Source organism: Solenopsis invicta, chromosome 13 (genome assembly GCF_016802725.1).
Source record: "Solenopsis invicta isolate M01_SB chromosome 13, UNIL_Sinv_3.0, whole genome shotgun sequence".
In the NCBI taxonomy this organism is placed as follows: Eukaryota; Metazoa; Arthropoda; class Insecta; order Hymenoptera; family Formicidae; genus Solenopsis; species Solenopsis invicta.
Window position 1 is genome coordinate 2844661 of NC_052676.1, and position 13715 is coordinate 2858375.

General features: G+C 39.9%; 2 protein-coding genes across 2 annotated transcripts; one reads left to right on the forward strand and one right to left on the reverse strand.

Moving 5' to 3' along the window:
• Positions 1–34: 34 nt before the first annotated feature.
• LOC105194167 (rhodanese domain-containing protein CG4456) lies at positions 35–1945 on the reverse strand. The gene is made up of 4 exons (XM_011158934.3): positions 1531–1945; positions 813–1013; positions 539–701; positions 35–263 (listed from the first exon to the last, which is right to left on the reverse strand). The coding sequence occupies exons 1-4, from the start codon at positions 1664–1666 to the stop codon at positions 203–205; spliced, it is 561 nt and encodes a 186-aa protein (XP_011157236.1). The 5' UTR covers positions 1667–1945; the 3' UTR covers positions 35–202.
• A 1232-nt stretch (positions 1946–3177) lies between these two features.
• On the forward strand, positions 3178–13473 carry LOC105194168. Its single transcript, XM_026139278.2, is given in 15 exon segments — positions 3178–3393; positions 3511–3636; positions 3758–3939; positions 4365–4624; positions 5306–5492; positions 5600–5883; positions 5963–6363; positions 6440–6585; positions 6811–7133; positions 7208–7342; positions 7694–7878; positions 8003–8157; positions 9198–9956; positions 9959–10055; positions 10058–13473. Coding segments are annotated over 14 exon segments (3516 nt in total). The 5' UTR covers positions 3178–3393; positions 3511–3557; the 3' UTR covers positions 10381–13473.
• The last annotated feature ends 242 nt before the right edge of the window (positions 13474–13715 follow it).

Below are 13715 nucleotides of genomic sequence, written 5' to 3' on the forward strand. Positions count from 1 at the left end.
TCGCAGTTTTGGCAAGAGCAATCAAAAAATAATATCCATTGCAACAAAATAAAACTTTACCTTTTATTAATTGCGTAAAAATATAACGTCTCAAAATCATTATATGTATTAAAAGTCGGTGCAATAATGGAAATATTCTATTAACAACGTTGTCACGATAATCTCCCTTTTACACTTGACTACTTTTTCTTTCTTTCCTTTTTTATTTTTTTTCACTTTCTTTTTGCTCCCATTCCAACCAGCCTCCAGTGAAATTATATGCTCTGCAAAATGAATAAATATTGAACTCTATTATAAAATCCTACTAGAGAAATGCGAATCAAATATTTGTAAAGTCAAATTGAATCAAATTTTCCTGGATTTATATGCTGATTTAAACAAAATATTTTCAATGACTGCAGATCTCTTTTAATAGATGAAAAAATTATAATAAAGTATAGTAGCAAGAATTTTAGAAAATAATTATTTAAAAAATGAATCAAATTCGAACAATTCGCACATCTCTAATCTGTACTAATAATTTCAAAAGATATCATACTGTGTGTATCCTAATTTCTGTACACTCTCTTGCACACTCGCAGATCTTCTGCCAGAGCGGCAGCTAAATATGATTTTTGTGTCTTTAGTTGGTTTAGGTCTGCCATACTTTTCCAGAAACTCATCCTCAGAAAGATTTGAGAATTCATTACAGACATCATTCACTGAAACAATATATTATAACTGTGTACTGCTGTATATTATAATTATACAATATACAATACTATAATGAATGGTGTAACTTTCTAAAATTTATATACAGCAAAAATTCTTACTTGGAATATGAATACTTCCTGGTAATGCGCCAGTCTCGTTTATCTCAGAGGGCTCTCTAACATCAACAATCAAAACATTAGCATCCTTTTGTGCTTGCAGCAATTCTTCATACTTGACATTAAGCGCCATTCCGTTTTCAGACAAGGTTATAGGATCAGTTTCCCGGTAAGGTATGTTTGAAGAGTACAACGTCCGTGTCACTGAAAAGAAATTTGTATTTTGTTATTACAGACATCAATGGTATATCTCCAATACAATATTATTAACAATAATATACAGAAATCCCTCTACCTATATAACTACATCCACTTACAAATTTTCATACTTATTAAATATGAGCAAGTAGAATATAACAAAGCTGATTAAGCACTCGTTAACATAAAATAACTTTTAGTACAATTTTTCTTACATTAAAATAGTATCAATCCACTTATTTTAATCTTGCAATCTAGACACAAAAAATAGATGAAAACATGAAAAAATGTAAAAAAATTCTTGATTATGTGGATAAATTCTCATTCAGAGTAGTATTAATGTAAGAAAAATGTGAGCAGGGTTAATGAATTTATGAGTAATCACTGCATGTAAACAAAGCAACAAGTAAATACAGCAAACTACGGACGAAATGAAAAAAATTCGGAGAAAACATGTAGGAACCGGTACTATTGTAACTTTTATAAATCTTCAATTTTTACTGTGGAAATAAAAAGTACGCACGGTTGCTCGCACACGGACGATTAAACGTAATTTCTAAAAGTTGTCGACAACTCGTCGGCGCGTATCGTTTTCTGCGATAACAACTCGATGACACGAAGCCCTGGCACAGTCGACGAGAAAGAAATCTGGTGTACATAATAAATGTCAATTTTTTGTCGCTAAGAGGTGATAACACAATCGCGACACCGTGATGCACAATTGTTCATGACGCGACTTACGACGTATTTTTTTTTTTTTGCACGAACCTATACCTACATCGTTAATAACGGCCAAATAAAGCAACAAAAAGATAAAGTTGACAGGTGTCTCGCGTTAGAAACAATCCGCGTTTTTTTTTATTCGCCAAGGCCAAGGTCGAAAGATGCCGATTGCCCTTTCGAGTGCTTCCGAGCATCATGGGCCATAAAGCTCCATTCAAACGGATTTGGACAGAACGCCTATGGTACCCAAGCACACGAATATTGCCTGACATTTGTCCAGAGCAGTGTTTTATAAAGAAATTCAAGCAATGCGCATAGTTAAGTAATATATAAAAGAAAGATCCATGTATTTTTCAAGACTAAATTTGTAAAAAATTGCTAAAGTTACCAGAGTTTTGGATAACAATCGAGTAGCAATAGTTGAAATGCGCGTCTTTCGAAATCCTTGTCGATGCACACGTTCTTTTATAATGCGAAGAATGGAGACGAATGAGCCACTCTTGCCGTGTGCTGACCAATGACAGCACTGCTGCTACACGCTCATTCGTCGGTGGGCGTAATGACTACGACCAGCAAAGCGTTATTTATTAATTTCTCATTAATTATTGCGAAAATTGCAAGACAGTAGAGAACTTTTCCATTCAGTTTTACCCGCTTTACCTGTTCATGAAAGGCGTTACATATATACTACCGTTCAATAAAAAAATATACACAAAAAAATGAAGACAATACCGCAGTTTTTAAACATTGAATACGATTTTTTTTGACAAATTGTTCTAGAGCGATCTCGCCATTTTGATTAGCTTAATAATCTGCAATTAAATTTACAAATCTTAACTATCAATGTAATTATAAAATTTCAAATTAATCTGCATATTATTTTTTTGTTCGTTTTCTGCAATAATTTATAATTTATGTAAATGTAATAATTTAAATTGATAATTTATATATATAATATTATAAAGAAATGTATACTTTTTTTCTTTATTATAATAATATATTAATAATTAATAGTATATATAATATTCATAATATAATATTCTTTATACTCAAGCAACAGTACGCGATATCACCGACGAAATACTATTATATAATTTACACAACATTTTTAGACAATAAACAGTAATAAATATTTATTAATATTTATCGTAAACATCGTATGCTGTCTGGATAATTATAAATGAGATAAATTCAACTTTTTTGTTAGAAAACTGCGTAGAATGGTTCAAACATTCGAAAAATGCATAATTAATTTAAAAATGGCGGACAGTGTATCGAAATTCTCGCTCGATGAACTCTAGACAGCGCCGATGGCGCGATCTGACGAGGAATGCGGCAACCACGGTTCTTTTTATTTCTGCACGGGGACAAGTGGAGTGTACTAATTTATCGAAAATAATCAGGGATACGACTCGGCACCGCTCCCGCAGTTTCGCACCGAGTGAGTAGATCGAGGACGGGGCCGAGGGCCTCGAGGACCCGGGTTTTCCGTCGCGCGACGCGTCGCGTTCGCGTCGACGTTTTTCGATTTTAATACGTGGGGCCCCGCGCGCGAGAGAGAGCCCCCACTGGCTTGGCAGATACACCCCGATAGATGACGATACGACGACGACGATGACGACGGTGTGCGCCCCATTGTTTACTCGCACGTTTCCCGGAGCGCGTAAGGATCTCTGCGCGCGACGGCGCGGATTCTCCCCGCGCGCTTTTCTCCCACGTCTCTGTCCCCTTGCCCTCCATGCGATCACCCGGAGTATCCACCGTCTCCTTTTGTTTTCAGACGAGACGACACGATAATCCAACGTAAATGAGCTGAACCCCGTGAAAATGAGCTCGTTACAGCAAGGGAACAGATTTATGCCCTTCTCGAACAGTAATTTACAAAGGAAGCAGCTGTCCATGCAAGGTATGGCTTCGTAAGTGTGTCTAAAACGGATTGTGTTAGCGTCTACTGTGCACGTGGTGTAGTGGCCCGTGTCTGCCTCGGCGAAAGAGTGTCTACATGCTGTTGGTACGTTCTTTCGCAGGTGGTCTTCCTCAGAGCTTGAGTGGTAGCGAGACCGATGTTTCCACATCCAACGAGAATCTGAGCAACGAGGAGAGATACGTCATAAGGCACACGGCGAGGCAAGAACCGCAGGGTCAGGAGAATCAGCAGCAGAGTCCCTCTAGGTCTTCCAGTCACAAGGAGAACATACCAAATATTCAGGTGCGTCCTGGGTGCATGAGCAAAAGTGATGGAAGAAGTGTGTTGAGCAGTGGAATCGTTTACTAGCGGTGGGATTAAGTATCTTATAAATAATTGATTCCACAGCTCCACGAACTCTCGGTGATCACTGCAAAAAGTATGAAGACATTATTTTCAATGAGACTTGAATCCTTGGATGAATTAGAGTATTAGTGCGCATCAATTCTGATATCAAGTTTTATTTCTAATGTCAAATTGAAAATCAAATTTCATTGTTTAAATTTAAATCAAATTTCATTTCTTTGGAGTTTAAATCAAATCATTGATACATAATTAATTTTTTGAATTACACATTGAACTTGATCCCATCTCTACCATTTTTATGTGAATGTATTTTTTCACATTTTACATTATCTAAGGGTCTAACATGATTTGTTATGATACAGGGCAACTTACACAACAGAAACAGTTTGAAAGACAGCTTGAACGGATCTAACAGGAATAGTCTAAAGGAAAGTTTGAACGGTTCCAATCGGAACAGTCTGAAAGACAGCATCAATGGATCCAATCGGAACAGTTTGAAGGACAACCTGAGTAATCGCACCAGCGGTTCGAACAGGAGCAGTCTAGACGTCTCGACGAGTTCTTACAACACATTAATTATACATAATGCCAACGACGACAGCTCGTGGATACCATCTGGAAGGTAAATATGCATTTCGATTAAGAATGTATATTTGAATTCTCAAAGCATTATCAAAACTAAATTTTATAAACTGTTCTATTATTACATTTAAGCATCTGTAAACTTTTTTAACACAATGCTCTTGTTGATTTGTAAAGTTATTTGATTTTTTGTTTGTTCTGAATCACATTTTGTAGTAAAGCAAGTTTTTTAATTCATCAATTGATCAATTGCATCAGGCGCGATGCAACTTTGGTCTGTGATCGATTGATCGATAAATTAAAAAAAAACTTGCCAGTACTTATCTGTAAATTTGATGAAGAAATAGTATCACAAATTAAATTTTTTACGTATAATTTTTTACATATACGTTTTTTACTAATAAAATTTCAATAAAAATTTGTGCAAGAATTCATTTGGATTCATTCATTTAAAAATTATTGCAGCTTAAAATTGCAGTCAATTATGACCGTTTGCGTTGCATAAACCATTATAACCAAATTATTCATTTTGTTCTACGCGGCTGATTTCAGGATGTGTTTATGACGAAAATTTTTGTCGTTGATTAGGAAAAAGAAAAAAAAAGAAAAATGTAAGAAACTCACAATTCTCAAATTTCAATAGCTTTTGATTGGTATTATATCGCCAAAATGTCCTTAATAACTTTGGAGATTACTTTGCATCTCTGATCTGCCGGAATAGGCTGTCTGGTATAGTGAGAGAACATGGAGACATGGGATACTTGTACTGTGACGGGAAGGGTCATTCCAACAGTCCCACCATACAATCTTTGTCGAATCTGCCGCACGAGGACTACGTCCACGAGCAGTCTGGTGGTGGTTGCCAAGAAATTACGGATATCCCAGACGATTATCTCAATCAATCTCAGGTATGGTGTTCTAAAACAATTAATACAACAATTAATTAAACTATTAATTAATCGGTAAATTGAAAAAACTCTTACGTGAAATTAGCAGTTAAACATACGCTTTGCAGGTCTTGAAACATCTAGCAAAGGAGGTAAAAGTGCCGCCGTACTCTAACAACAGTGGTAGTCTGGACATGAGATTAGGAGAGATGAGAATAAGGGATGGCGACAGGGGGAAACAGAATGATAGCGAGTATGAAGGTGGATCAACGTGCTACATACCCACTCTGTTTAAAACCAAACACAGATTCTTCGGACCGACAGAGAAGCTGACGGTGTCGCGATCACAACCGGATCTATCCAGAATCAAGGCGGACATCGACAGTTACAATCTTCGAACAACGTCGCCTCGGTAACATATTTTCTATTTATACCGCGCGTGCAAACGCCACGATGTCTAACTAATAGCTGGACTATTCACTGTTCTGCAGACCTCAGACCAAGGGAAGGGAGGAGTTGGAAAGGGAGATGGGCGAGGTATGGCCGTCGTCGGAGATGATTCAGATAGTGATCCAGGAGAACAGCGCGTTGAAGCTCGAGCTAAAGCACTGCTACAACAAGGTCGCCAAAACGCAGAAACTGGAACAGGAGATAGCGAAAGTGCATCGCGTTCACGAAGAGCTCGCGGCGTCCTGCGAGCGACGGGAAAAGTTAGAACGTGCCGCTCGAATGAGGCTGCAAAACGAGTGCCGTCGATTGACCGAACTGAATCGTGCGTATAGAGACCAGATCGACCTACTGTCCGCGCGTACGGACAGCCCGCCGATCGTCGAAACGATGCGAAAGGAACTGACGCAACGTGAACTGCTCATTGGACAGCTCATCACTCAGAGTACGACCCAATCATACCCTTTAAGGTAAAGATACAATTTCGCTTTCTATAACATTATCTTTTTGTGTATTTTTAGATAAAGAATTGACCGCTGCGAAGGAGAGACAGGAGATCGAGTTAGCAGCCCAGCGGGCCACTTTGCAGGAACAACGTACGCACATCGACATTCTGGATAACGCGCTGACGAATGCACAAAGCAATGTCGTGCGACTAGAAGAAGAGGTAAATTGATTTATTAATAATGCCGAATTAAAAATTACTCAAGTTAAAAGTTATTAACTTTGTAACTTTATGTTTATTTAATTTTTTAACTAATCGCTACTCAACCTTGAAATAATTTATATATAAATAATAAAGTTAAATAAATCTGATTTAACTAAAAAAAAGAAATTTTGTATATAACTAATACATTAGAACATATTAGATGAATTATTTTTGTTTACACAGTGTCGAAAGAAACAAGTGTACGTGGAGAGAGTGGGTCAGCTTCAGCGGGCCTTGTCTTCACTTCAAGCGTCTAGCGATAGACGAGAAGAGACCGAGAGACAACTGAGAGGTCAGCTGGAGAGGGAATTGCGCGAGGGCGGTGGTGGAGGTAATGGCAACGAACAGATGCCGAACGGCGAGACGATCGCGGATCTGAAGCGACGATTGCGCGAGCGGGACGAGAAGATCATGTCGCTCGAGGGCGACATCGCAAAGTGGGAACAACGCTACCTCGAGGAGAGCGCGCTGAGGCAAGCGGCCATCGATGCTGCCAGTTTACCAAAGTGAGTAGAAGTTTTGTGTTCATTTTTTTCCTTTATGCCCGTCCTTCTTCCTTACTTACCATTTCTGTGATCAGAGACGCGAAGATCGCCGCTCTGGAAAAGACTAGTCAGGACGCGGAGAAATTAATCGCTGAGGCACGCTCGGAGAAAATGAGGCATATGGACGAAGTACACGCTGCGCAGAAGAAATTGGCCGATCTCGAATCTAGGTGAGAAGAAGTATAATTCACGCAAATTATCGTTAAGCTAAGATTTGATATGGAATCTTCTTTTGTTTGAGAGAAAATATGATTGAAAAATCAAAGTCCTTCAATCTGTTGAAAAATGATATAGGATGTTATTTAATGCAAAACTAATATTAAAATTTCAGACTGATTGACCGTGTAGTTTCTAAGAAATAATAAGAATTTGAGAAATTGCTCCAAGATGTTAAATGGAGAAAGTATTGACTGCTCGTATTTAAATAATTTAGTCGATTGACAAATCGCGGCGGTCGCTATACTTACACACACGAATCGGTCCTTTGTGCGACGTGATCAATGTTCCTGAACTCTTTACAGAATGAAGGATTTGGAGTCCAAGCTAGCTGAGAGAGATGCTATGATCAGGGTGCTACAGAAACACACGTACGACAAAGCGGACAGCAGTAGCAGCAGCGGCGTGGGCAGCTACCCCGCCGCGCACTCGTCTCACTCGAGCACGTCGGCAGATCACCATACCACGCTGACGAGCACGCCAGAACTCGGTAAAAAGAACCCTCGATGGATGAGATACAGCTTTAGAAATTCGTTCACGCTAAATCGTCGATGATCCTCCTTCACGGCACTTGTAGTAATACTTTGCTCTCCTCCTTTTTGTTACACGAAAAGTGAGCAGCGTACTTGGCGGCGGCAGCGGTTACGGCAGCACCGGCTCGTACGGCGTTACCGACAGTTATAAGTATAGAAAGCAGGGCAGCTTTGAGCAGACTAATAAGAGTCTCGATGATCAACTGAAAGAGCTAGACTCTCAGCTGCTTAGCAAGGTAGGCAGAATAAGGTGTAACGTACGGCGTATGATCGTTCCATCGGATGATCAACTCTCAAAAGCTTTCGAGTCTTGAGTCTCATCATCACGTCATCACTTCGTTACGTCGGATTTCGTTCCACATTGTCTCCACGTATTATTTGTAATCAACGTGCGCTCTGTCTGATACCGTTTACATTTTTTTGCCGACATTAATGTTTTACTTGCTTTTTTTTTTCATCAATAGAGATACGTTAATTTACGGACGATCGTATTTTGAGTTTCTTTAACAACCTTTTTAATAGTCGCCGCTGATCATGCAAATATTACAGGTCACACGTTCGAAGGTATCCTTGCGTTGCTGTGTATGGTTCTCTGGAGTTTCCTTCGTTAGCTCGATCGTTTTTCTTTTTTCTTTTTTTTCTTGATTAAGAACGTATCGCGAGAACAGCCAGCGTGTGCACGTTAGTGAAACGTGGACGAGAAATCGCAAATCCGACAAAATTTCAAACGTCAACACGTCACACCCTGGCTATTCTCCGGTTGGAGTTATTTGAAGTTAATTGCATTGTGTGACTTAACAAAAGGCTTAAAAATTTTATCGTTTAGGGCTCTCTATTTAATTGTGTAAAGAAAACTTTATTTTAATTTTTTTTTTTTTTATTATTTTTTAATTTATTGAGAATTTACCTGTGTTACTTTTAATACCCTGATATCCGAATGACTTTCGCTGCTTTTTATACACATTGTGCGTGCCATCTTGTTTTATTTTTATTTATTTTGTCGAATATATGTATATTAACCGTTTGTCAAAATTGTGCTCGAGTAGATAGCCAAAATAGATCTCACGTTTTTACACAGATTAATCTCTCTTTTTTTTTTTCGAATTTGTTCCACTAATTCCTCCTGACTGTCCCCCTGGCCTACTCTCTCCCGTCCGTCCTTCCGTACCTCCCGAATGTGCATGTGCGAGCGTTTTATACGGCGAGCACTAACCCCTTTTCCAGGTCCCGGCCTCCTATCTGCAACCGGTGGCGTTCGTTCTGTTTCTTGTTTCAGCGGGCACTTTGCTGTTTTCCAGGATTCTCTAATCCAGGCACTGCGTCGCGAAAAGGAAAAATACCAAAGCCACTACTGGCGGGTGTAGATAGCACAGGTACCTCGAGCACCGCCTCGAGTAAGAGTCGGCTGCTGGACGACTCGTCCGGCAGCGCTGGCGACGTGGTGTCGTCGAGCATACTCGAGTTCGCGAATGCGGCGGCCAGGCTGAAGGGTACTATCTCACGGCTCTCGGACGGCGCCGGCGGCGGTGGTGGTGGTAAACCGACCGAGGACATGATGCTGCTCGAGAAGCAGGGCAGAAGCTCGCAGCGGCAGCGGATGGCGGTGGAGGTGGGCGGCGAGCCTCGACGCGCCGGTAGTCTACCACCCAGCTCGTTGCCGCGACCACCAAGGGCACTCAAGGCGACCAGCGCTAACTCCCGCTATTGCCGTCTGAGCGACACGGAGACCCGCAAGAAGTCGGACCCAGGACCGGGGATACTGGACGCGTCGTCGACGAGCGGCGCGAGCGGCGGGGGCGGTGGCGTGAAGATGACCCGCGACTCCTCCGGCAACTGTAGCATCGAATATGGGAGATTCGACACCGGCACCGCCGTCGCCGCGAAGGCGTCGCGCAGCAAGAAGAAAACCTCAGTGGAGAACTTCCTGGTAAACAGCTCGTTGAAAAAGTCGGTCGGCTCGGGTGGCGGAGGCAGCGGAGGCAGCGGAGGCAGCGGCGGCGGCGGCCACGAGTACGAGAGGCTGCAGTCTGACACGATATGATCAGCAATCGCAAGAAGTCGTTGGCCGGTGGAAACAGTTGCGCCGCGGCACTGGAATCGACGGTGAGGCACCGGGAGATGCAGAGCCGCTCGTTCATCCGCCGCCGCCATCGTCGTCGTCCCGCACCCGCATCATCGGCGAGTACGGCCGCCTGAGCGACGGCGCGACCACCTCGGTAGCGGCAGCTGCGACGGCAGCCGCCGTCGCCGTTCTCAAGGGCGGCGGTAATACACTGAGGAAGCAGACAGGTGGAACAGGCGGCTCCTCCCGCGGACAGAGCACCGGCAGCACCGTGAGCAGCAAGAGCGGCCGCGACTCCGGCGGGACCACCGCCAGCAGCGAGGCGTCGACGGCCTCCTTGCCGCCGGTCAAGGCGAGGTCCATACCGCGCCCCAGCAACTACCGCATCCAGTTCTGAACGGCCCGTATTTGTGCGCGACACCTCGGCCGAGAGACGTCCGGTATCTCAGCATCAATCTCGCTGGAACACATGGTCTCGAAACGCACGACAAAGTATCGTCGGTCGAATACTAGTGTATCGTACCTGAATTGATAATTTTGAAAGGGATAAATGACTTTGGCAGATTCGTTCTTCCGGTTTCAAATCTAAATTATTAAAATTTCAGTTTATAGTCTAGACGAATTCTCTCTCTCTCTGTCTCTCTCTCTCTCTGAATTTTACATGTGTAATCGCAATTCTCGAGAGAGAGAATCTCATTATTCCGCGATTTTAATTTCAATTTTAATGTAACTGTTTATAATTGTTAAATCCTAATCCGGGAATAGTCAGTTTTTTTTTATGTAAATGATCTAAGATAATTTTTACACCCCAATTAAAAATTAGTACTAATTATATAATGTATATAACACAAATAGGAAAAGATAAGTCTTTATCAAAGTGGATTTTGATACCTAATATTTTCTGCGTGATTTTATATACATTTTCTATGAACTACAGTTCTATGAACTACACGTCAAAAATTGTATCGGTTCTGAAATGCCTTAACCGAAACTGGAATAGTGATATCACTAATTAAATTCATAAATAATTTAATAATAATAATAATACTAATAGTAATAAGGATCCTAAAACACTGCAAAGAATTTATTAAGAAATATTAAATATCAGTAAAAAATATTACATAATATACATATTGTAAATTATGGATTGTGCCTTACAATTTATACTAGAAAGCATTTGAGACCATTATATATATATATAGATTTATTCAATATTTTAAAAAATGAGACAAAATAATAGGATAGATTAGTAAAGAAAACTATTGTGATTTTATTTTTTCGCTGATGGGGTGTAAAAATCACTTCACATGACTATTCTCGGGTTAGTTACACAGTTTACAAAAAAAAATAATTTTAGAACAGAATTGATGTAGATTTTTGAATGTTAAAAATGAATCAAGCCTTCACATTTATATATTATATCAGGATTTCAAGATTAATAAATTAAAACTAATTAATAAATTAAACTAACTTTTCGTTCCATTTAAGATTAGAAAAAAATTTTTTGTAGACTTGTGCTATTTAACTATGTGAATATTAAAATTGAAACACGACCATTGAACCGTCTCGCGTTTCGAGACTACCACGTTTCGTCGACTAGAAATTTCTCTCGAGTCTAAGCGGAAGCTGTTTCACGTTTTCGAGACCAGATTCGTGCGTAACGGCGCATAAATACGGGAGTCGTTAAGTGCGAGTTCGGCGCCGAGCGTAAAGTACAAGCCTTCACGAGACAATCGTCGAGTCTCGATTATGTAATAATCGTAAACACGAGCTTACGACGCAACGTAGGCAACGCGATGCGAAGGATGGCCATAACGGGGGGAAGCGCCCTAAGCTGGCGCGTCGCGCCATTACGATTACTATTCATTATTTTAGTAAGCCAATCGCCAGGCCATAACGGACGCACGAACACCACGACCTATGACTAACGTAGCGACGTAGTATATATGACCTAGTCATTACCAAAGTAACTCTATCTCTCTGTAGAATTAGGAAAGAAGAATTGTCTTCCTTGAAATGCTTCAAGCGCGTACAACGGCGGCCTTTTAGGGGGAGACACGCTCCCCCGAATGCGAAGTGCCTTTCTCGCGGATTGCCTCCTGGCGATCCACCTATCGTTGAAAACGTCCTCAGTTGTGCGTCTCCGTTTTCTTTTTCCGCGAACGAAAAGAGAGACCGCATGTCGAAGGTAATTATTTCCTCTTTCGATGGAAGCATTGTTACGATTCCTCAACTCAGAAAGTTTTGATTGATAACACAGTTCAACAAAGAGATGACACCAGAGACTGGTCATTTTGTGTAGTCTTTTGGACGCTGAATACGAATCCGGTTACCATGTTTCTCCGTCACGTAACAAATTTGAGAAATTTGCAGTTAAAGTTATGAAAAAGGGTTACTTCCACATATCATACTATCACTACAATGTATAATGAAAATTTTTATTCCAAAGAAAATTAATTAGAACTTCCAATTCTCAAAAGGAATTTTTGTATGGGGTATAATTAATTAGTTTTACCCTATGTTTCTTTAAACTTGAGTTTTTTTTTTAATCATTGAAATTGTGAAGTGATTGAGCAATTTGGGAACCGAATTTGTACTCGACATCCAAAAAATCACAGGAAATGATTAGGTACATTTTGGAAAAAGTCATTTTTTGTTGAACTGTGCAATTAAATCTGAGCACCGAGAATGGAAGCGGGAGAGACCGAGTCGCGAATGGGATGACACCGCGACGACGCGACTGCTTCTCGTCCTAGCGACATGTTCCCACCCTCGCGCGTTTCTCCTTTCTCTCCTCTCGTCATACCGGAGATACGCACAAAGCGTAACGCACACGCGCTCTGTTCTGATATAGAGACGATACTTCTTTTCGCGTAGCTTTATATCGTAATGTGTAGCAATCCTCTTCCTGGAAATCACGTAGGTATAGAAAGTCGGATTATCTCATTTACCTAGCTGTTATTTTAACGTTACTATTTTTTCAGGGCGCACGACGATTAAGATAGTCCTCCTCCCCCGCGCTTAGAAGTTAAAAACGAAGCGAAATGAAGAACGCCAAAGTGTAAAATTTTACTAGATTTTTACTAGATGTATCATCTTCTGCGATATATTTAGATATTGTTACGTCTGTGTTTTGTCCCACGAGAAAAAGATCTTTTCTAGGAATATATAGATGATAAGCAAGATTTTTCTCAAAGTCTAAGCGAGTCTAACATGACTTTCGGATATGTGAGTGATTTTTTTGATTTACCGATTAATTTGTTAATCTCTTGAATCGGTTTCCTTTATTGATGCGACTATGGTAATGCCAGCAAATTAAAAAAAAAAAAATATATATATATATATATCGCAGCAGATTATATATATTTGCGTACATAAATATTATACAAGATGATTCTTAATTATGTTAATACTCTTCAGAGGTGAAAATGTCATGTTTTGATGTTTCGATTAATTTTCATCAATTTTATTCAAATTTTTTTTTAATATTTTTATCTTTTTTTTTAATATTTAATGCTATTATGTCCTAGCGTCTCCATTTTTTTTATTTTTTATTTTTTATTTATTTATTTATTTTTTTTTTTCTTAAAAATGTTTTAACTCTTGCTTAATTTTTTATATAATGTCCCTGAAAGGAGAAAAAAAGTAAATATAAATATTTTAAAGTGTCATTGACAAAATACAATAAATGGACACAGACGCAAAAAAACACGATATATATAGTTTAGAAGC